Source organism: Grammomys surdaster, unplaced genomic scaffold (assembly GCF_004785775.1).
Source record: "Grammomys surdaster isolate TR1022 unplaced genomic scaffold, NIH_TR_1.0 310, whole genome shotgun sequence".
Taxonomy (NCBI): Eukaryota; Metazoa; Chordata; class Mammalia; order Rodentia; family Muridae; genus Grammomys; species Grammomys surdaster.
In genome coordinates, this window is record NW_021604729.1 from 1,543,547 (window position 1) to 1,566,768 (window position 23,222).

Here is a 23,222-nt window from a genome sequence, read left to right on the forward strand (position 1 = left end):
TTGTTGAATGGGCCTTAAGTCCAACTAGGAGAGCTGTTGGCTACTTTCATGGGTGCTATTGGTATACCCTTAGGGTTATGGTGCCATAGTGGTCATTGTTACAGTTCATAGATTTCATAAGTGGGTAATATTCCTTGCTTGCTTACCTCTTGAATACTTGCATGGCATTTTCTGGTAATATGAAAGCTAGTTCTTAAAGAGTAGGCTTTCAGGTCAGATCCAACTTGGATCCTCCAAGTCTAGTTTTTTAAGTGCATGTCTTTAGCAATAGGGACTTAACTTTGAAGCTCTGGAGGCAACCAAGGGCAATAGCAATATGAGTCTTTTAGACAACCTTGACCAACAGTTCAAAAGAGGGCTTCTCATTCCCAGTATTGAGGTTTTTATTAGATGGTTTATAGCTTTTGTAGGGAGTCAGATTTTATTCAAACTATGTGTGTGTGTTATAAATAGATTTATATATATTACATGTGATTTAGGTAAATACATAATATGAATTTTTATGACTTTTTTGACATCCTACTATTATTTTATCCTCCTTCTTTTATATATATTGATCTACCTCTTCCTCCTTAAAATTTTCTCTTCTTTTCGAGACAAGGTTTCTTTGTGTAGCCCTGGCTGTTCTGAAACTCTCTTTATAGACCAGGCTGGTCTCAAACTTAGAGAACCTCCTGCCTCTGCCTCCGGAGTGTGGGAATTAAAGGTGTGCAACACCACCTCCCAGTTCCCCTTTGGTTGTTTCATCACATCAAGTCTTTCACATCAGTTCAGTCTCCATCTAGGCTTTAGCATCCTTGACTTGGTCGTTGCACATATCCTTATTTGCTGTGTAAGATTATTTGATGCTGGAAGGTAAAAAGACCAGACAGTGGCTTTGTTCTTTTCCTTACCACTGGGGCTCCAACACCTGGCCCAGAGCCCAGGACATAGTAGGTACTTGATGAATGTTTGTTGAGTGAATAGGCTGCTTGTGTTGGTGTCCAGTATAATGTCAGACATTGCTCTTTCCAAGACACTCCTAGCCTAGTGAAGAGGTGGAGGTGTGCCTGTTATGCAGGCTACATAAAGCTAATAGCTTCATTGAGGTTGTGAGGGATGAATGAGGAAAGACCCAGGATACAGTGAGGCCTGTGTGTCCATGAAAGGGGCAGTGATCATGTCCCTGCCAAAACTTCCTGTACCTCTGGGCTGGTTCCTGACTGGCTTATGATGGCATCTTTCGTTTTTGTTTGTCCTTCAGGTCACAGTTACCTGGAGAGGCTCCTGGATGTTGAAGTGCCTCAGAATGTTGGGTAAGTTCCATGCTAGTGCTTTCTGCAGGGGTGGTAATGGCATATTGCAGGAGGGAGTGGAGGTGACCACCAAGTGAAAGCTGTTACTGAGACTAAGCCTATCCTTCTCATCCCATCTCTCCATAGCACTGCTGACAGCCATGCTCCCTTAGCGTGGTCCTCATGTAACCAGGCAGCAAGCAACATGACTATCAAGTCTCTAGGCAACATTCTATCAGTATCACTTGTCAGCTTGAGTGTGTAAGCTCCATGGCTCTAAATAATGCAGAACAACCATTTAAAATGAAGTGTAGTAGAGTGTGGCAATCTGGGGCTGAGGGGTGCTTTCTGTCTCCAGATTAGACCTAGCATTGCTTGGGCCCAGGACACTGACTTCTCAGAGATCATATTCTGCTATCATGAGCTAGTCCTTCTTTACTTTGGGGCAGAGGGTCAGTACTTGGGATGAGGAAATGGGGTCTGTGCATGCCTTTGGGTTAGCTGGCCCCTGGATAAGTAGTGAGCAGCCATCAAAAGAGATGAGACTTTTCTGGACCTTATAGACTGGGACAGTTGAGTAAAATATTTGTCTTCTCTGCATCACTGGAACAATGCCTAAAAGTTATTCGGCTTACAGAGAAAAATGATTTGTCATAGCTCATGGTTGGAGAGCTAAGCCTACAACCATGTTCGCTCTGCTGCTTTGGGGAGCAGTACATCATGATGGGAGTTTGGTCCACAAAACTGTTCATCTCATGGCTGGGACTTGAAAGGAGAAAGGGAGAAAAGGAAAAGGGCTATGGACCCATCGTCACCTTCATGGGCACACTCCTAATAAGCAACTGACCTCTAATAAGAAAGTCACATAACTTTCTACTCAGGAAGCCACTGGTGATGGCTGCTGTCTTCTGATCCAGCCTAGGCTGTTGGTTTATGATCCAGGTCTGGCCACCTAATATTGGCCCTAACTTGAGGAGCTGGAGGAAACTTGGATTAAGAGTTTTCACAGTGCGCCTGCTTTGCTTTCAGCCTGGAGCAGGAGCCTGTTGAGGTGGCTGAGCCTGAGGAGGCAGTAGAGGAGCAAGAGGTAAGGCCGTAGGCCAGAGGTGGGTAGGACTTGAATCCTCCAGGTCTAAAGCTCTGTGCCATAGCCAGCCCGAGCCTCAGGATCTGTGTGGGCTTCTTCAAGTCTTAGTTCTTCTTGTAGGTTTCCAAGAACAGTGGGTGTCCCTCCAAACCCTGCAGTGCCACCAAGATTGCGATTAGTACGCCCACCTTGAAGCCTGTGGCCACTGGCCAGGCGACGACTGTTGAAGAGCAAGGTGAGCTGCTTGGTCCTGTGTCTTGGGATATGGCACCCCATTTTTCTAATCTGATGGGCCAGAGATAAACCTGGAGCAGCCATGATCTTTTGGCTGGAGGTTGCTGCTGAATGTCACATGAGTAAGTCTAGCTGTCTGGAGTAGGGAACAGGGAAGGGCCCGAGGGAAGTACAGGTGTGAGAGAGCCGTGTGAAGGTCTCGAAGCCCACTCCGAAGGATTCATGAAGAAGTACAGGCTGGGGTCTGAAGTCTACCTGGCTTCTTGTGCCTGGCTTGTTTCTGACTTCTCTAGTTCAAAAAGGGCAGGATTACTGTGGGTTTTGGGAGTTGGTCAAGGAGCCCTTGCCTGGCTTCCCATGCTACTAGTAGGCTCTTGGAGTCTGGCTCATGTCTCTCTCTGGAGAGTGATTTCCGTGATGTGAAGAAATGGCACTGTAAGGTTTCGAGCAAAGTATCCCCTTTATGAAGGGGTCAGGATAGTTGTGGTAACTTGAAAGCTGCCGGGACTGCTGCAAAGATCCTTGGGAGTAAAGGGTGCTTCCTCTTGGTGTGAAATAAGATGGACTGTGCCCTGTGTGATAACCCCATGAAAAGAACCTTCATTTTTTATCATGTGGTACCAATTGAAGGCCAGGAGAGGTGAGTTTAACTGTAGTAGTGTTGGCAGTTTGTCCTGTAAGGTTTGTGCACATAGCTTTTTGTGGTAGAGGGAGCGACATATAGATTAAGGCTTCAGTGATTTATGTCACATTTGCCAAGGATTAGGGCTGGAGGATCTGATTTGGGGGCCAGTATCTTGGGCTCAAGGCCAGTTACTGCTAAGGTTGGTGCTTTTGCCACTGACCACCCTGAGGTTGCCAGGATTGGGGATTACTCTTGCTGTAGCTAGTGCTGCTGGACCCCTTCTCAAAAAAACTCATTGAAATTTCTCTCTTCACAGAAGCTGAGCTTGACCAAACAGATGGACACAGAGAACCACCCCAGAGTGTCAGGTTTGCATCTGGAAAAGGATGTGTAGGCAGCTGTGGTCTGAGGATCCCAGAGGGGCTTGAATCCAGCTGGGGTCTTTGTATGGAGAGGCTATGTAGGGGTGTGGCCAGGCATTCTGCTTCTTGACTGTTATTAGTGTTTGATTCTCTGACTTAAAAGAGGGAGCAACTTGATGCTGTAGATGCTGTCTTGGGAATGATCATGTCCCCTGCGTTCTTGGCTCTGTGACCTTTCATTGGCCACCTGCCTTTTCCTGAGTGGGCAGCAAAGGGCTGGTCTGCAGTCTCTTCAGGTCTAGAGTTCTGAGGCTTAAGCCCAGATGTGTTTGCAGGGGTGATTTTTATGGGATGTAGTAGGGCTATGAGGTGGATTCTTGACTTCACTTTATGACATGTCACCGTCTGTCCTGGGCAGGAGGAAACGTAGTTACAAGCAGGCAATGAGTGAACCAGATGAAGAGCAACTAGAAGATGAAGAACTGCAGTTCCCCCGGAACAAGACCCCTTCCCCACCCTGTCCAGCCAACAAGGTGAGCAGGTTCCTGCCATTGCTTGGTGTCTGCCATGCCTGTTCCATCCTGACCCTGGCCCTGGTCTGCAGGTGGTACGGCCCCTCCGGACTTTCTTGCACACAGTGCAGAAGAACCAGATGCTCATGACCCCCACTCTGCCCTCCCGCAGCAGTGTCATGAAGTCCTTTATTAAACGCAACACTCCGCTCCGTGTGGACCCTAAGGTAAGGGAGCCTGTCCCCTGGCTGTGCTTTGCTGGAGCTAGGGCACTGTGGTTGAAAGCTCTTAAGTTGCTGAAAGTAATGTGGGCCTGGGCATATGGAGGCCTGGCACTGATGATGGGCCAGTTAAAACCTCTGCAGCCAAGGGTTGCCTCAATTCTGTGGTACTGCTCTGACTTTCTGGATCCTGGACTGTAACTCAGAAGCTCATCTTTCCTAGGCTGGAAAGTGGGAGGATTGGCTTAGCAGACCTAACACTGGCTACCGTATCTACAGACCAGTGGTGGGTGTGACCTGAGAAGAGCAGGTGAAGACACCTTTACTGTTGGGAGGGAGGACAGATGAGATGAGGTACCAGTGTGTTGTTGCTAGAAGGCCCTGAGTAGATCCACTACTGTAGATAGGTGTGTGGCCTGCCTCGTAGGACATCACTTGACATTAATTCTTGGTGTTCTTCTGTTTCCTCTCCACAGTGCAGCTTTGTTGTAAGTAAAACCTTTTCCTGTCCCTTAACAGAGCTGCACCTTGTTCTTAACCATGCCCATGTTACTGTGTAGCTGACAGCCCCTGTGGAAGCACTAACATTGCAAAGGGAGTGTTAGGAAGGCAGATGTGCATGTGGGAATCGCTGGAGTCACCATGGTAACTGGTGGGAATCAACAGTTTTGGGGCTCTGCAACCTCCTGCTGTAGAGATTGCCTATCCCCTGCTATTGGGAGGACACAGGCAGGTGTGACCTGCAGTGTTTATCCTGCCTACAGCTAGAAGTGCTTCCCACACCCATCTACTTCCTCATTCCTAGCACTGGGGCTTGAGGGTCTGTGAAAAGAACAGACATGTCTCTGGTCCACAGAGCCACTGAGATTTTATTGGGTCATAGACCCAAGCAGTAGCCCTGGTATGATGATGTCTGATAGGATAGGACTGGTAACTAAACTGAGGCTGGGTCCAGCTATGCAGGTTACAGTGTAGCTGTTGGCAAGTGGCATCTGGAAACAAGACCAAAGAAGCTGTTCTCTTCCCAGATACCTCAGAGCTGAGGTGGGCTGGGTCACTTGCTGTGAGCAAGAGCTTTGGAGAAGTGGGACCTGGGAGTAGCCCACTGTCCTGTTTCCTCCTTCTCCTGGTTGGTTGCTGTCTAGACCAGCTATAGCTCAGTTTCTTGTCATTTGTTTAAAGATTTAAAGATTTGAAAATGCACACACATATAAATAATGTGAGATTTTCCTTTTAAGTTGTTTTATTCGTGTGTGTGTGTGTGTGTATGTCCACACATGCACAGGTATATTTGGAGGAAAGTTAAAGGACGATTTTTGGAGTCTATTCTCCTTCTATCATACGGATTTTGGGGCTCAAACTAAGCTCATCAGTGCTGGTGGTAGGTGCTTATGCCTGCTGAGCCTTTTCACCGGTCCAGGATTTTATTTAAAAGTGAAAGTCAAGGTTAGATGCCCTGCAAGAAAAGAGCAGGCCTGAGTGGGTCCAGGAGAAAGAAGAGTTGGTTGCTAGGGACAAGATATATAGATAATTTTCTGCTCTGGTAAACTTTTGATTGACAGTTGGAAACTTTAACCTGTGTAGGTATGGATTATACATCCCATAATTTTAACAATATGTATGTCCAGTCATACATAGGCATACATACATACTGAGAATGCAGGTTATTTTATTGTTCATTTGACCACAAACTACAAACAGGGAATTGCTAGGGAGGAGAGGGACACTGCTTTCTCAGGAAAGACTTGTGTGTACTCCAGCTCAGTACTTTGTTAGGAAAGGGGTGCTGTATTCCTCAGGTCATGTAGGATATCTTGGGTTACTAAGCTCTCTATATACCTTCCTGCTTCATACTTTGATGCAGCCCCTTGTTTTGAGAAGAGTAATAAGGCACCTGGAGGGCTTCTGCCTCCAGCTGATGGCCATGGTAGGGTAGAAGGTTTCAGCAGCTGGCCAGATAGATCCTGAGCTTGTTTGTCCTCTTTGGTTGGTCAAGGTGACAGCATGTCTCCCAGTACCCTCGTTAGCTAGCTCTGTGGCTTTGTGGACTTATTTTTGTGCTTGGCAGTGAAGAAGGCTGAACTTATTTCTTCTTCAATTGTCCATTCACTTCTCCCCCTCCTTTATATTGTCCAGGGCTTTGCAGGTATGGACATGGCTGAGAGGCACTGCAAGATACCCTGCCTGCTTTGGGAAACCCAAGTCCCTGCACAGGGCTTCTGGTCCTTATAGCTGAGATACCAGAGCCTAGCAAGGTTGAAAGGTTCTGGGCCTTGCAGATGTCTTCTTTTAATACCTGAGTTTTCTCAGCTACAAAATGCAGAAAGCAGCCTCAGAAGATTTGGTAACTTGGAGAATGAGTGTATACACATTGAGCGTAAGGCTTCATATAAAGTAGGTTTTGGATACAAGGCAGGGAGACCGGTAAGGCCTTCAGGCTAAAGAGGCTACTTCAGCTTGTAGTTTCCTCCCATTTTGCATGGACCTTGATTGTGGCTCTGGAAACATCAAAGCTCATTCAAAGTCTGGACCAGAGGAGAAATGAATTCTGTAGCATGAAAGATTCTTAAAGCACCAAGTTACAAATAAGTACAATAAGTGCTGTGACTGGTGTGGGAAATTTTAATATTCAAGCTTAAGGATAAAAGGCTGTATCTTTGCCTTGTTGAAAGCTGGAGTTTGACTGGCTATAGGAAGAAGAGCTAGTGAACACTGGGTGCCATGCAACCTTTGCTTCTGAAGTACTTTTTCCCAAGGAAAAAGCACTTGTATACTGTAGGGTGGGAGAGAAAGTTGGAGTGTGACCCTCCCTACTTGTGTGTATGTCCATGTGTGTTTGTTTAAGAAGTGGTCTCAAGTAGCCCAGGCTAGCCTTCACATCCTAACTCTCCGGCCTCTACTTCCTAAATCCTGTGATTCTAGGTGTGTGCAGTTATGTGTGGTTCCCATCTTTTCTTCCTGAGTCTGGGTGGTTGGAGAGCCTACGAAAGGTCACCTGTTCCTTCCATGTGGATTTCTCAAAGACCAGTGCTTTTTTTTTAGTCTCTTCTATACCCAGCTTGGTTTTAATAGCTCTTGATGTCCCTCTTTCTTTCCATTTCTCTCTTAAATGTTTTTTGTTTAAATAGAAAAAGTTACACAGTATGGTGAAATTTGGGGGATTTTATGTATGATTCTGTGAATTTTAATATGGTTTATGTAGCCATTACCACAACTGGGATACAGACCATGTCCATATTCTTTACTCACAGGAAGCTCTTAGCTATCCCTTCATGCCCACATCTTCCTCACCCTCTAATCTCAGCAGCCATAGACCTGTTCTTAGATAGTAGGAATATTTTTGGAGGATATCATCAGAATTGTGTTGAGTCATGTGCTACCTTTGGTTAGCCACTGTGCTTCCAGCTGAGGTCTCTGAACCTATCTAAATTATTACATTTTAAGTAAGTTGCTTGTAAATAGTACATAATTGACTTTTTTTTTTTAAAGATTATTCAAAGGCTTTATATGTTTGGTAATGCTCAATAACAATATGCCCATACAATCAGAGGTGTAACCCAATACCCAACCTAGATATATCAACTGCCTTTGACTGCTAGAGACACATGTACATCTGCTTCCATGTTCCCCTCTCTCTCATCTCTCCCTCTCCCTTCTTCCTTCTTTCCTCTTCTTCTCCTTTCTCCTCCCACCTTAGCTCCTCCCAGCTTGCAGGGAAAATTTCCCACTACATATCACCCTTCCTGTTTAAAAAAAAAACCTTCTCTCAAAATACAATTAGAGCACAACTATACCAGTTTGTATCAGTAAGGTACAAGATAGACCTAATACCCAGTCCATTATTTTTGTTAACTAAACAGAACCTCTGGCATCTCTCCTAACTAAAAGATTTAGTTCTGAACCTGGCTTATGTCCTGGCTTCAGAATGAATATCAGCTGAAAACCATCCTCTCAAAATCACTCTCCCAAAGTAAATAGCCTGGGTTGGCTATGAGACTATACATTTTCAACCCCATCAGAAATCCAGAATGACTGAATTAACTGAAGATATGGGAAGCACAAAGCACAGCTTCCAAAGCTTAGCCAATTTATAGAGACCACTAATAACCTGGAAAGTCCCTATACTTCAAAACTTTGGAGCATCTGGTCTTCAGCCTTCTGGCCCATGATCATCTGACAGACCTAGTGATGCAGAATTTTTAAGGGTTGATCACTCTGTCTTGGCAGATATAATCAATCGACTATTCCGCATGTGTGTCCTTTTTCTGGACAGTATATTGTCTGTAGATGAAAAGAGGCAATTCTTGCCTAGTGGCTGTCTTACCACAACTGGAGTAACTTCAAAGATGCTCAATTTCTTCTTAGAATCCAAGACAGGAAGCTGTCAGGAGCAGACAGGTCTCTAATCAAAATGAACATTAATACAGAAATGTTTGTAATGTCAGTTCTGTGGATTTCTGACGTTTTGGAAAACCAATTATCTATGTAAAGCAATCTGGACTGTTGTCCGTTAATACCTCTCAGCTATTTCTAATTAAAATCTAGAAAACAGCCTAACAATAAACTCAGAGCCATGAATTTGCTATAGGCCCTTAACTCACAGGCTAACCATCTCAGATCAGTCAAAAAAAAAAAATTAAAGAAGGACTGGGTCTAAGCCTTGTACCCACCAATTTTGACTTAATCGAAGAAAATATACCAATGAAACCCTTGAATTTGAAATCAAAATAAATTTTGTACCATTTAAGAAATTCAGCTTTAGCTTAATAACAGTTATACGGATTTCTGCCAAATAGGTTATGGCTAAGTAATCATTTCTAACTATTCCTCCCTGTTCCAGTAAAACCATTACTTTTCCCTAGAAAGACAGCCTAATATTAACCACTTCAGTCCCCAAGCCCATGGAATAGGGGTGCTGACTCTTCATTAACTTCTTCAAGCTGAATTTGGGCATTAAGATATTAGAAGAGAGGCAAGGGGAAGGGTAAATTGATAAGCCTCTGATGTCTGTGTCTTTACTGCGTCTAGCTGAAATGCCAGGACATAAGAGGTTCATGCAGATCTGCTCAGCTTGCTTGATGAATAGATACAGCAAGGCTGTGTATTCTGCAATATTCAATTCTCAAAACAAATTTTAGTATCAAGACAATTTTTTATTTGAGTTCTGGAATCTAGTCTTCTTGCGGCCTGCCTCTGTCATGTCTAATCCATATAATTTTGGGAGGTAGAAATATCTTAATCGTCTCTTCTGAAAACAGACAACCGTTTTCTCAAAACAGCTTATCCTTGGGCCAGTAACCAGAAAAACCTTTATCTTGACCTCTTTCCCAGAGGAAAAATATAACCACAAAACTGAAAATCACACCCATCTTGAAAATAAAATCAATTTAATAATTAAAATACTGTATGTGCCTATTCTTTAGGCCTTCCCTATTTTGTCAAGCAGGAAATGAACCCAGAATTCCCTGGGTCCCACGTTAGACAGAACCCAAGGCAATATAACTTTATATCATCTGAACACACCTGGTTTAGACTGTCTTTCTGTTCGGCCCTCTGCCTAGAACAGTTTTTTACTTATACTATCTATCTGTTTAGTTCTGTACTCCGTACTTGTCTTTTAAAAATTTTTGGCAGTCTTTTATTACACACACACACATACACACACATACACACACACACACATACACAATGTGTATGGGTGTTTTATCTGCATTTATGTCTGTATATAATGTAGCACTTGCATACTTGGTACCCAGGGAGTCCAGAGAGGGCATCAGATCCCGTGGAATTGGAACTACAGAGAGTTGTAAGCCACCATGTGGGTGCTGGAAAGCATTAGTCTGATCCTTGGCAAGGGACAGTTTGGAGCCTCCCCTCGTCTTTGCTGTTGCATACAGCTGTGCCTATGTCCCTATGGGGCTTTCTGGGTCTGCCTGGAAAGTGATGTCAGCACTGATCTGCTGTACAGCTAGCTGTCCTCTGATGGTGTTTTAAAAATTAAAACAGGCATATCACAAGATATTTGGAAACTAAAGGATAAGATATACCATTTTGATGTAGCTCACTAGCCTGTGTCACTGTGTTAACATTTGATGGTACTGTATTTTTTTAGACTGTTCTAAGAGTTAATGTGCATAAAAGAGTGGTACATATTTACACTCCTAGAAAGTAATGAATGGCCGCTCCTTCATCTTGCCCTTCCAAATTGAACATTAACTGACACTTTCTATGTTGCCTGCCATTTTCTTTGCAGTCGTAGTCTTTACTTATGGGACAGTGGACCTACCAGGAAACTTGTTAAGGTAGATCGGGTCTGAGTCCCTGAAAATTCAGGTACACATCTGAGACGGTAGGGGCTCCCTGCTGCCTGCCAGATTCCTGGCCTGGAACATGTGCCACACTCTCACATAACAAGAGTTCTCTATGCTAGTAAGGTACCAAGAGGCCCTGAGGGTTTAGCCAATAAGTGTCTCTTCCAGGACATTCCTCCCTGCAAAAGGTATTTAATTTCTGGACCACTGTGAGAAGTTGGTACACATCCATTTTCCATGATGAACAACCAATAAACAGTTTGGAACAAAGGGCTGTCTCTTTCATCCACCACTGCCATAGGGAGCATGGAGAAGGCCTTCACTTACAGAACCACAGCCCAAGTCTCCCATAGAAGGCCTTTCTGTGCTTCCAGACAACAGCTGCTACCTTTGCCAATGAGCTAAGCTGGAGCTCCCAGTCCAAGCTCAGGCCCTGGGCTAGATGCTATCCGTAGCCTGAGGGCCCCCAGTGGTCCTGGCCTCGCCTCATTGAGGGCCAGTGGATCCCTGACACTTCGTTTTCAACTTCTCTGTGTGGTTTTCTAGCGATGATTAGATGCCTAGGGGTCAGGGAATACCAGCTTCGGTTTCCCACATCTGGGACTGCGTTTTCCCATCCCTGGAGTGTTGTCTTGGTGCTCCCCTAAAGCCCAGCACCCTATGGGCTGCAGCTTGGGATAAGTACAATCAAGCTCCCTGTGTTTCCCTTCTGCAGTGGCGGTACCCAGCAGGATGGCGGGGCTGGACGAGGTCCTACATTTAGTCACTTTTCAAGCTGTTTATATAATTATAATTAACACACATCTAGTTTGAGGCTGGTTTTTTTGTGTGTGTGTGTGTTGCCTACAAGTCAGGTTCATGGGAGGCACTCTGTCTACCTGAAGGAGAAACTGGATGCCTATGCTTGCCTAGGGTGGTCACAGGGTATGCTTGGATGTCTGCCTGAGAGGTGTCTGCTGCTGTGTCTGGTTGAGATTGGTGCATGCTGCCAGGCAACCTTTGGGGTTGGTGTGTGTCTTTATTCACATCCCAGTGGCTACCCTGCCCTTTTCAGGAGAAGGAACGCCAGCGCCTAGAGAGCCTGCGACGGAAGGAGGAGGCCGAACAGCTGCGCAGGCAGAAGGTAGAGGAAGACAAGCGGCGGCGACTGGAGGAGGTGAAGCTGTAAGTGTCCTAGCTCCCAGCCCAGCGTGCCCCAGCCTATGTAGGCTCTCCTTGACTGTGCTGTGTCCACAGGAAGCGTGAAGAGCGCCTCCGCAAGGTGTTGCAGGCCCGTGAGCGGGTGGAACAGATGAAGGAGGAAAAGAAGAAGCAGATTGAGCAGAAGTTTGCTCAGATTGATGAGAAGACAGAAAAGGTGAGTCTGGGCTGATGGGCCCAGTGGGTGGAGCCTTAGCGGAGGCCTAACACTTTAGGCTTGGCAGCCTGGTCTCCTCCGTAAGTTATTGGCTGGATAGCCTGTGTACCCCTGCTTTCTGTCTCATGGGCTTTGATCTTTTTTGAGGCAAGTTGAATGCTGGAAGTCTAGCCTAACCCTTTTATCCCAGCAACCCTTTCATGAGTGAGTAGTCCTGAGGTGGTATGGCTTCTTGTGCCTTTTCCCTGAGTTCTGGGCAGGGTTTGTAGGGGAATAGGGGTGCCTATCACAGAGCTCTAGGCTCCATGCTGCATGCTGAGTGAGAGGCTGCTCCAGAGGACACATGTGAGTGGATTCTGCAGGCTAAGGAGGAGCGGCTGGCAGAGAAGGCAAAGAAGAAGACAACTGCCAAGAAGATGGAAGAGGTAGAAGCACGCAGGAAGCAGGAGGAGGAGGCACGCAGGCTCAGGTGGCTCCAACAGGTGCGATTAGGTGGGGACAGGAAAGTAGGGTGGGACAGGCACTGCTTCCATGCCATGAGGACTGGCTGGGCATGCCCATTCTGTAGAGTAGATCCTATTGGATCTTGTTGCTGACTTGAGGGTTGTGTCATGGGGACTTTTCTAGAAGCCAAAGTTTGAAGATTAAATGTGCTTCTGGAGTAAAGCTTCACTTCACATCTGCTATTTCTTAGCTGTGTGACCTTGGTCAGGTTACTCAAATAACAGAGTGGTCTTGCTGATAGTTGAAAGCAAGATTCACTAATGCATCATATGAAGCATGTTGTGCCTGGTATATGCTGAATGTCCAGCAGGCGATTGTACTTAACTCTCCACCCTTGAGCCTTATGCTTGGAAGAGTAGGGCCCCATCTCTCTCTGGAACTGCCGGTCTTAATACTATAGGGGTGTTCTAGAACTAATCAGTATGGTGTATTTATGCTCTCACAGACACTTCTTAAGTTTTAATGTGTGTTAACTCAGCAGCTCCTTGAGATGCACATGCTGCTGTCTTTCCTGTTTTACAGATGAGAAATTGACCATTGGGTCAGATGGCTTGTCTATTGTACATAGCTAGTTCTCCAAGGTCCCCTCTTGCTTGTCAGTTCTGTTGAAGCTGTTGCCAGATGCCTTTTCTTTTTTCTTTAATAAGATTTATTTATTTTATGCATGTGAGGACACTGTAGCTCTCTTCAGACACACCAGAAGAGGGCATTGGATCCCATTACAGATGGTTGTGAACCACCATCTGGCTGCTGGGAATTGAACTCCGGACCTCTGGAAGAGCAGTCAGTGCTCTTAACCATTGAACCATCTCGCCAGCCCCAACCAGATACCTTTTCTGTCTGCCTATGACTTTCAAAACTTTACTTGTCAAGGAGTCTGGCGGCTCAGTCCTAGATGATGTCATGGTGGTGGCCAGTGCCTTAGGAGGGGTATGGGCAGGAGCAGCTCCTTGGCTAGCTTTCTCCCTATGGGCCCCAGCCTGGCTTGAGTGTTCTGCATTTCCATGCATTGCCAACTTAGGAGGAAGAGGAGCGGCGGCATCAAGAAATGCTACAGCGGAAGAAGGAGGAAGAACAGGAGCGCCGCAAAGCAGCTGAGGTCAGGCGGCTGGCAGAACAGCGTGAGCAAGAGCGGCGGAGGGAGCAGGAACGGAAGGAGCAGGAACGGAGGGAGCAGGAACGGAAGGAGCAGGAACGGAGGGAGCAGGAACGTCTTCGAGCCAAGAGGTGAGGCCACCTGCTGGGCATTTATTACTGTCCTGTGTCGGGAGTGACAGACAACATGACCATTGCGGCTGCTTCTTGACATCTGTTTACTTGAAGGTTGGCAGGCTTTCTCTTCTCTTCAAAACCACATGCCTACAGCTGGTGGACCACCAAATAGGATATATGTTAGTTGTGGGAGATTCAAGGGGTAATAGCTCAGGGTCACTCGCATGTTTTGTTCTGCTTCAGCAGAATGTGCTGTGACTCCTTTGGTGTCTTTTTCTCAGTGGATACAGTAAAGTGAGAGGGTCTTAGATGGATAGTACTTCTCAATGGGCCTGCCCCAGGCATCCTGGGCATGAGAGACATTTGTATTGCGGTATAGGACATTGAGCACCTAGCCCCTGTGTTTCCCTTGGTAGTGATGACAATCCGGTGAGGTTTTCCCTTCACTGACATTTATTAGGACTGTGCCCACATATGTGTGCAGACCAACAGGCCCAGCAACTGTTTCCTCTTCCTTCCCAACTCCTGAGATGGGTACAGACTTAATGGAGAACTGAGGACTTCAGGTAGAGGGCTGGGATCTCAGGACAGTATTGGGCACATGTAGATTGATGCAAAAGTGCCCCTGGTCTTTCTGGGTAAAATCAGAGATAAGAGTCTGGGAGGGAGTGGGTGGTGGCTGCTATTGTGGCTTCAGAGCTGGGTGGTCAGAGGTGTATTACCCCTGAGGAGTGATGGGGTATTTGGTTGGTAGCTCTGAGGGTTGCTCTGAGCTACCTGCTCTGTAGGTTTATTTAATCCTTTTTTTAAAAATTTTTATTGGATGTTTTATTTACATTTCCTATGTTGTCCTCTTACCCCATCCCCACCCACCCAGGAACCCCCAATCCCCTCACCCCTCCTCCTTCTTCTCTGTGGATGTAACCTCTATCTACCCCCCCCACTCCCACCTCCCCACCCTCAAAATTCCCACCCCCTGGGGCATCCAGCCTTCATGCGGTCAAGGTTCTCTACTTCCACCTATGCCCAGCAGGGCCCTCCACTCTTACATATTCAACTGAAGCGCTGGATCCCTCCCTAAGTGCTCCCAGGCTGGTGGTTTAGACCCTGGGAGTTGTGGTTGGTTGGTATTGTTGCTCTCCTAATGGTGCCACAAATCCTTTCAGCTCTCCTTCAGTCTTCACTCTAACTCCTCTATTGAGAACTCCATGATCAGTTCAATGGCTAGTTGTGAGCATCTGCCTCTGAGTATGTCAGACTCTTGAAGACCTCTGAGGAGATATCCATATCAGGCTCTTATCAGCATGCACTTCCTGACTTCCACATCAGCATCTACCTTTGGTAGATGCACATGGGATAGATACTCAGGTGGAGTGGTCTTGAGATGGCCCTTCCTTCAGTTTCTGTCCCTCACTTTGTCTCCATATTTGCTCCCTTGAGTATTTTGTTGCTCCTTGGAACGGAGCTCCCCTCATGGCATACGGTGAGTGAACCCTCCTCCTAGTGCTGGGTGGCTTCAGCATCCACCCTTGCAAACTGGTAGTTAACTATGACTTGGCCGGGCAAAATGGCTGCCAGTGAGCAAATGAAGCCAGGACCTCCCAGCTTCCACTGGGCAGTGAGAAGCAGACGTCAATACCGGGAAAGCAATAATGTCAGTCCTTGGGGAATCCTTCAACTCTCTGCAGCAGGCAGGAACTACAAGAATGTAGATCAAGGGGAGAATTCTTCTAAGAAGGACCGAATCACCCCCACTTGGTCTTCCTTCTTTATGGGCTTCATGTGGCCTGTGAGTTGCATCTTGGGCATTTCAAGGTTCTGAGCTAATATCCAATAATCAGTGAGTGAATACCATGTGTGTTCTTTTGTGATTGGCTTACTTCACTCAGGATGATAATTGCTAGTTCCATCCATTTACCTAGTAAAGTCTCGAATTCATTGTTTTTAATAGCTGAGTAATACTCCATTGTGTAAATATACCACATTTTTAGAATCCATTCCTCAGTTGAAGGACATCTGGGTTCTTTCCAGCTCCTGGCTATTATAAACAAGGCTGCTATGAACATAGTTGAGCATATGTCCTTGTTATATGTTCGAGCATCTTCTGGGTATATGCCTAGGAGTGGTATAGCTGGATCCTCAGGTAATCCTATCTCCAGTTTTCTGAGGAACCGCCAGACTGATTTCCAAAGTGGTTGCACCATCTTGCAGTCCCACCAACAATGGAGGAGTGTTCCTCTTTCTCCACACCCTCGCCAGCATCTACTATCACCTGAGTTTTTAATCTTAGCCATTCTGACTGGTGTGAGATGGAATCTCAGGGTTGTTTTGATTTCCATTTCCCTGACGACTAAGGATGCTGAGCATTTCTTTAGGTGCTTCTCGGCCATTCGAGTTTCTTCCGTTGAAAATTCTTTGTTAAGCTCTATACCCCATTTTTTAATAGGGTAATTTGGTTGTCTGGAGTCTAATTTCTTGAGTTCTTTGTATATATTGGATATTAGCCCTCTATCAGATGAAGGATTGGTAAAGATCTTTTCCCAATTTGTTGGTTGTCGTTTTGTCCTGTTGACAGTGTCCTTTGCCTTACAGAAACTCTGTAATTTTATGAAGTCCCATTTGTCAATTCTTGATCTTAGAGCATATGCCATTGGAGTTCTGTTCAGGAACTTTTCCCCTGTGCCCAAGTATTCGAGGCTCTTCCCCACCTTCTCTTCTATTAGTTTCAGTGTATCTGATTTTATGTGGAGGTCCTTTATCCACTTAGACTTGAGCTTTGTACAAGGGGATAAGAATGGATCAATTTTCATTCTTCTACATGTTGTCCACCAGTTGAACCAGCACCATTTGTTGAAAATGCTGTCCTTTTTCCACTGTACAGTTTTAGCTCCTTTGTCAAAGATCAAGTGACCATAGGAGTGTGGGTTCATTTCTGGGTCTTCAATTCTATTCCATTGATCTTCCTGCCTGTCTCTGTACCAATACCAGGTAGTTTTTATCACTATTGCTCTGTAGTACAGCTTGAGGTCAGGGATGGTGATTCCTCACGAAGTTCTTTTATTGTTGAGAATAGTTTTCGCTATCCTGGGTTTTTTGTTATTCCATATGAATTTGAGAATTTCCTTTTCTTACTCTGTGAAGAATTGAGTTGGGATTTTAATGGGGATTGCATTGAATCTGTAGATTGCTTTTGGCAAGATGGCCATTTTTATTATATTAATCCTGCCAATCCATGAGCATGGGAGATCTTTCCATCTTCTGAGATCTTCTTCGATTTCTTTCTCCAGGGACTTGAAGTTCTTGTCATACAGGTCTTTCACTTGCTTGGTTAGATTCACACCAAGGTATTTTATATTATTTGCAACTATTGTGAAGGGTGTCATTTCCCTAATTTCTTTTTCAGTCTGTTTATCTTTCATGTAGAGGAAGGCTACTGATTTGTTTGAGTTGATTTTATAACCAGCCACTTTGCTGAAGTTGTTTATCAGGTTTAGGAGTTCTCTGGTGGAAGTTTGGGGGTCACTTAAGTATACTATCATATCATCTGCAAATAGCGATATTTTGACTTCTTCCTTTCCTATTTGTATCCCTTTGACTTCTTTTTGCTGTCTAATTGCTCTGGCCAGGACTTCCAGTACTATATTGAATAGGTAGGGGGAGAGTGGGCAGCCTTGTCTAGTCCCTGATCTTAGTGGGATTGCTTCAAGTTTCTCTCCATTTAGCTTGATGTTGGCTACTGGTTTGCTGTAAATTGCTTTTACTATGTTTAGGTATGGGCCTTGAATTCCTGATCTTTCCAAGACTTTTATCATGAAGGGATGTAGAATTTTGTCAAATGCTTTCTCAGCATCTAGTGAGATGATCATGTGGTGTTTTTCTTTGAGTTTGTTTATATAGTGAATTACATTGATGGATTTCCGAATATTGAACCATCCCTGCATTCCTGGGCTAAAACCTACTTGATCATGATTGATGATTGTTTTGATGTGTTCTTGGATTTGGTTTGCTAGAATTTTATTGAGTATTTTTGCATCAGTGTTCATAAGGGATATTGGTCTGAAGTTCTCTTTCTTTGTCGGGTCCTTGTGGGCTTTGGGTATGAGTGTAATTGTAGCTTTATAGAACGAATTGGGTAGTGTTCCTTCTGTCTCTATTTTGTCGAATAGTTTGAAGAGAATTGGTATTAGGTCTTCCTTGAAGGTCTGATAGAATTCAGCACTAAACCCATCTGGTCCTGGTCTTTTTTTAGTGGGAAGACTTTTAATGACTGCTGCTATTTCCTGAGGGGTTATGGGACTATTTAGATGGTTTATCTGCTCCTGGTTTAACTTCGGTACCTGGTATCTGTCTAGGAAATTGTCCATTTCATCCAGGTTTTCCAGTTTTGTTGAGTATAGGCCTTTGTAGTAGGATCTGATGATTTTTTGAATTTCTTCAGTTTCTGTTATGTCTCCCTTTTCAGTTCTGATCTTATTAATTTGGGTACTGTCTCTGTGCCCTCTGGTTAATTTGGCTAATGGTTTATCTATCTTGTTGATTTTCTCAAAGAACCAGCTCCTGGTTTTATTGATATTTTGTATTGTTCTTTCTGTTTCTATTTGGTTGATTTCAGCCCTGAGTTTGATTATTTCCTGCCTTCTACTCCTCCTGGGTGTATTTGCTTCTTTTTGTTCTAGAGCTTTTAGTTGTGCAGTCAAGTTGTTAGTGTGTGCTCCTTCCAGTTTCTTTTTGTAGGCACTTAGAGCTATGAGTTTTCCTCTTATCACTGCCTTCATGGAGTCCCACAAGTTTTGGTATGATGTGTCCTCATTTTCATTGAATTCTAAAAAGTCTTTTATTTCTTTCTTTATTTCTTCCTTGACCAAGTCATCATTGAGTAGAGAGCTGTTCAGTTTCCATGTGCACGTGGGTTTTCCATTGGTTTTGTCATTATTAAAGACCAGTCTTAGTCCATGGTGATCTGATAAGATGCAAGGGATTATTTCAATCTTTTTGTATCTGTAGAGGCTAGTTTTGTGACCAGTTATATGGTCTATTTTGGAGAAGGTACCATGAGGTGCTGAGAAAAAGGTATATTCTTTTGTTTTAGGATGAAATGTTCTATAGATGTCTGTTAAGTCCATTCGGTTCATAACTTCTGTTAATGTCAAAGTGTCTCGGTTTAGTTTCTGTTTCCATGATCTGTCCATTGCTGAGAGTGGGGTGTTGAAATCCCCCACTATTATTGTGTGAGGTTTAATGTGTGTTTTGAGCTTTAGTAAAGTTTCTTTTATGTATGTAGGTGCCCTTGCATTTGGAGCATAGATGTTCAGAATTGAGAGTTTACCTTGGTAGATTTTTCCTTTGAGTATGAAGTGTCCTTCCTTATCTTTTTTGATTAATTTTGGATGAAAGTCGATTTTATTTGATATTAGAATGGCTACTCTAGCTTGTTTCTTGGGACCATTGGCTTGGAAAATTGTTTTCCACCCTTTTATTCTGAGGTAGTGTCTGTCTTTGTCACTGAGGTGCATTTCTTGTATGCAGCAAAATTCTGGGTCTTGTTTGTGTATCCAGTCTGATAGTCTGTGTCTTTTTATTGGGGAATTGAGACCATTGATGTTAAGAGATATTAAGGAAAAATGATTGTGGCTTCTTGTTATTTTTGTTATTAGAGGTAAAGTTATGTTTGTATAGTTATCTTCTTTTGGGGTTGTTGGAAGATTACTTCCTTGCTTTTTCTAGGTTTTAGTTTCCCTCCTTGTGTTGGCATTTTCAATCAATTATCCTTTGAAGTGCTGGGTTTGTGGGAAGATATTGTGCAAATTTGGTTTTGTCATGGAATATCTTGGTTTCACCATCTATAGTGATTGAGAGTTTTGCTGGGTATAGTAATCTGGGCTGGCAATTGTGTTCTCTTAGTGTCTGTATGATGTCAGTCCAGGCTCTTCTGGCTTTTATAGTCTCTGGTGAGAAGTCTGGTGTAATTCTTATAGGTCTGCCTTTATATGTTACTTGACCTTTTTCCCTTACTGCTTTTAGTATTTTTTCTTTGTTTTGTGCATCTGATGTTTTGATTATTATGTGACGGGAGGTATTTCTTTTCTGGTCTAGTCTATTTGGTGTTCTGTAGGCTTCTTGTACGTTTATGGGCATCTTGTTCATTAGGTTAGGGAAGTTTTCCTCAATAATTTTGTTGAAGATATTTACTGGCCCTTTAAGTTGGGAATCTTCATTCTCATCTATACCTATTATCCTTAGGTTTGGGCTTCTCATTGTGTCCTGTATTTCCTGGATGTTTTGAGTTAGGAGTTTTTTGCATTTTGCATTTTCTTTGACAACTGTGTCGATATTTTCCACCGTATCTTTTGCATTCGAGATTCTCTCTTCTATCTCTTGTATTCGGTTGGTGATGCTTGCGTCTATGACTCCTGATCTCTTTCTTAGGTTTTCTATCTCCATGGTTGTCTCCCTTTGAACTTTCTTTATTGTTTCTATTTCCAGTTTCAGATCCTGAATGTTTTTGTTTAATTCCTTCTTTGTGTTTTCTTGCATTTCTTTAAGGGATTTCTGTGATTCCTCTTTAAGGGCTTCTATCTGTTTACTTGTACTCTCCTGTATTTCTTTAAGGGAGTTACTTAATTCCTTCTTATAATCCTCTATCATCATCATGAGAAGTGATTTTAATTCTGAATCCTGCTTTTCAGGTGTGATGGGGTGTTCAGGGCTTGCTATATTGGGAGAATTGGGCACTGATGATGCCAAGAAACTTTGGTTTCCGTTGCTTATGTTCTTGCGCTTGCCTTTCGCCATCTGGTTAGCTCTAGTGGTACCTGCCCTCTCTGTGTAAGATTGGAATCTGTATTTCCAGTTATCTTGCTTATTGCAGAGCTCCTCGGAGTCCAGAGGTCTCTGTGGTCTTATGCCCCTAATCTCCCGGGTGGAAGAACTCCTGGGACTCAGGCCACCTCTTGGATCTGGTAATCCTTCTGTTCTGAGTGCAGTGGCTCCTCGGCTGCTCTGAGTGCAGTGGGTTCTCGATGACTCAGGATTCAGTTTCAGCTGCTCTGAGTGCAGTGGCTCCAGCTGCTCTGAGTGCAGTGGGTCCCTGATGACTCAGAATTCAGTTTCAGTTGCTCTGAGTGTAGTGGCTCCTAGATGACTCAGGATTCAGTTTCTCCACAGGACAGGAGCAGACCTACTCTGTGTCTGCTCCAGTCCCAGGGACCAGGCAGGGGCCGAAGGGAAGTGGAATTCCGGAGGGGCAGGGTTTGGGTAGCTGCTGTGCCCTAGATGTCCCTGGCTCCCAGATGTATTTCTGGGGCTTAGGGAGTGAGATGGAGTTCTTACCAGCTGCTCTGAGTGCAGTGGCTCCTTGATGACTCAGGATTCAGTTTCTCCACAGGACAGGAGCAGACCGACTCTGTGTCTGCTCCAGCCCAAAGGACCAGGCAGGGGCGGAAGCGGTTTATTTAATTCTTACTTGAAGCTCTTGTGGCATAGAGACAATCAGCTTTACAAAGGAATCTGGTTAGAGAGTGAGGCTAAATGACTTGTTTAAGGTCAAGCTCCTGACTGTAGACCTGACCCCTCCTCACTGTGGGTGGAGCTGAGTGTTCTGTGTTGTCTCTCTCGTGCAGTAGTCATAGCAAGGCTGGAGGAGAGGTATTAATCTTCCTATTGTGAAAAAGAGAAGGGTGAGGTTTGTGGACCTCATGTGCATGGGGGAGGTCCTGTATGCTATTTGACAGCAAAGTCAGGCTCTGGTGCTTGGTTTTGGAGAATCCAGCTGTTGGCTCTAAGTTGATGTCCCATTCCCTAAAGGCATGTCAACCAAGCCTAGTTTCCCTTTGTGGGGTGGGAACAGGGCTGAACCCCACTACTGGCCTGACAGATTCTTGGTGATCCTCAGGGAGATGCAGGAGAGAGAGAAAGCCCTGCGGCTCCAAAAGGAACGACTTCAGAAGGAACTGGAGGAAAAGAAGCGGAAGGTAGGGATGTTGGAAAAATGGGCCCCATATGGATTCTATGCTGAGCTGAGAGCTGAGAGCTGGAAACCTGGGCTATACTCTTCAGGCAGCTCTGCCTTGCCACATGGGGTAGCAGTGTGTCAAGAGGAGAGGAAGGACACACCTAATCTTGTTGCTGCCTGGGTCCCAGGAAGAGCAGCAGCGTCTGGCTGAGCAGCAACTGCAGGAGGAGCAGGCAAAGAAAGCTAAGGAGGCGGCAGCAGCCAACAAAGTCCTGAACATGACTGTGGATGTGCAGGTGAGGCCTGTGCCCTTGTCGGGAGGGGCTCTGACACCACTCTTCATTTGTCTACAAACTCAGGCTGTGTTAGAGTCTGAAGAAAGAGAGCGAGTCACTTGTGTTTGTTTCTTTTTTTCTTCTTTCTCTTTGATGGTAGGGTCTGGTTGTCTATCCTAGGCTAGCCTCATTTGTAATCCTTTTACCTTACCCTCCCAGTTGTAGGGATTAAGGGACCGACCATCCATAGTAGAAAGCTAGTTGAAGATCATGATGTGTCTTGAAGCATCACTGAGGGAGGGAAATGCCAATAGGAAAGAAAGCTTGCGTGATACAAAGTGGCTTATATTCCCTGACTTATTGAAATGACAAAGTGACCCTAAACCTTTCTATTCTCCTTGAGAAGTGACGGGAGATGGCCAGAGTGTCAGTGTCCTCCAGGAATGCAGGGAAGGGAAGCTAATGACCTTGTTGATTTTCTTCTAGTCTCCTGTTTGTACCTCATATCAAATGACTCCACAAGGACCCAAATCCGTCCCCAAGATCAACGTAGATGACTATGGGATGGACTTAAATAGTGATGACTCCACAGATGATGAGGCCCATCCCCGGAAACCCATCCCTTCCTGGGCCAAAGGTGAGTGGGGCCCAGAGTTCATGAAGAGGCTTGGGCTGCCTCTCTTCCTCACCTTTGTGTGATGTGGAAGTGGTAGCTTAACTGCTGCAGGTGTACACGCTGATGTGCTGACATGCTAGGGCCCAGTGGCTTGTAGCATTGACCTGAGGACTTATGGCTTTGAGCATGCACCTGGAGGTAGGAGGCTTACTCTGGCCTGAAGACCCATCTGAGGATATAGGTTTTGTTTGTTTGTTTGTTTGTTTGTTTGTTTTTTGAGACAGGGTTTCTCTGTGTAGCCCTGGCTGTCCTGGAACTCACTCTGTAGACCAGGCTGGCCTCAAACAGAAATCCGCCTGCCTCTGCCTCCCAAGTACTGGGACTAAAGGTGTGCACCACCACTGCCCAACCCATTTGAGGAAATAGGATGAAGGGTGTTGAGTTCCTTTGTTCTTGTTGAATGTAGCTGTGTCTGGTTCAAGCAAAACATGCTGCTAAGTAATCTGACATGGACTCAAAAGTCCTCTCCTCAGAGTCTGGCCCAGCAGGGCTCAAGAGGCTTGGTCCCAAGTAAGCACCCATGGGTGGACATACAACTGAGAGGGTAGCAGGGTTTGGTTGGAATGTTAGAACTAGGAAAGATCACGAGCAAGGGCATTGGTGCTTGAGCAAGATTTGCCT

General features: G+C 44.9%; 1 protein-coding gene across 2 annotated transcripts in view; it reads left to right on the forward strand.

Moving 5' to 3' along the window:
• Positions 1-23,222, forward strand: part of Incenp (inner centromere protein) — a 36,379-nt gene that overhangs the window by 9,040 nt on the left and 4,117 nt on the right. Inside the window, exons 5-18 of one of the 2 annotated variants that reach the window (XM_028777551.1) lie at positions 1,244-1,295; positions 2,304-2,361; positions 2,482-2,596; positions 3,537-3,588; positions 4,001-4,115; positions 4,187-4,321; positions 4,792-4,803; positions 11,681-11,790; positions 11,863-11,983; positions 12,346-12,465; positions 13,509-13,714; positions 21,591-21,669; positions 21,839-21,946; positions 22,412-22,562. In XM_028777551.1, coding sequence (XP_028633384.1) covers positions 1,244-1,295; positions 2,304-2,361; positions 2,482-2,596; positions 3,537-3,588; positions 4,001-4,115; positions 4,187-4,321; positions 4,792-4,803; positions 11,681-11,790; positions 11,863-11,983; positions 12,346-12,465; positions 13,509-13,714; positions 21,591-21,669; positions 21,839-21,946; positions 22,412-22,562 — 1,434 coding nt within the window. The remainder of the gene's footprint in view (positions 1-1,243; positions 1,296-2,303; positions 2,362-2,481; positions 2,597-3,536; positions 3,589-4,000; positions 4,116-4,186; positions 4,322-4,791; positions 4,804-11,680; positions 11,791-11,862; positions 11,984-12,345; positions 12,466-13,508; positions 13,715-21,590; positions 21,670-21,838; positions 21,947-22,411; positions 22,563-23,222) is intronic. The other variant, XM_028777552.1, reaches the window with a different exon arrangement.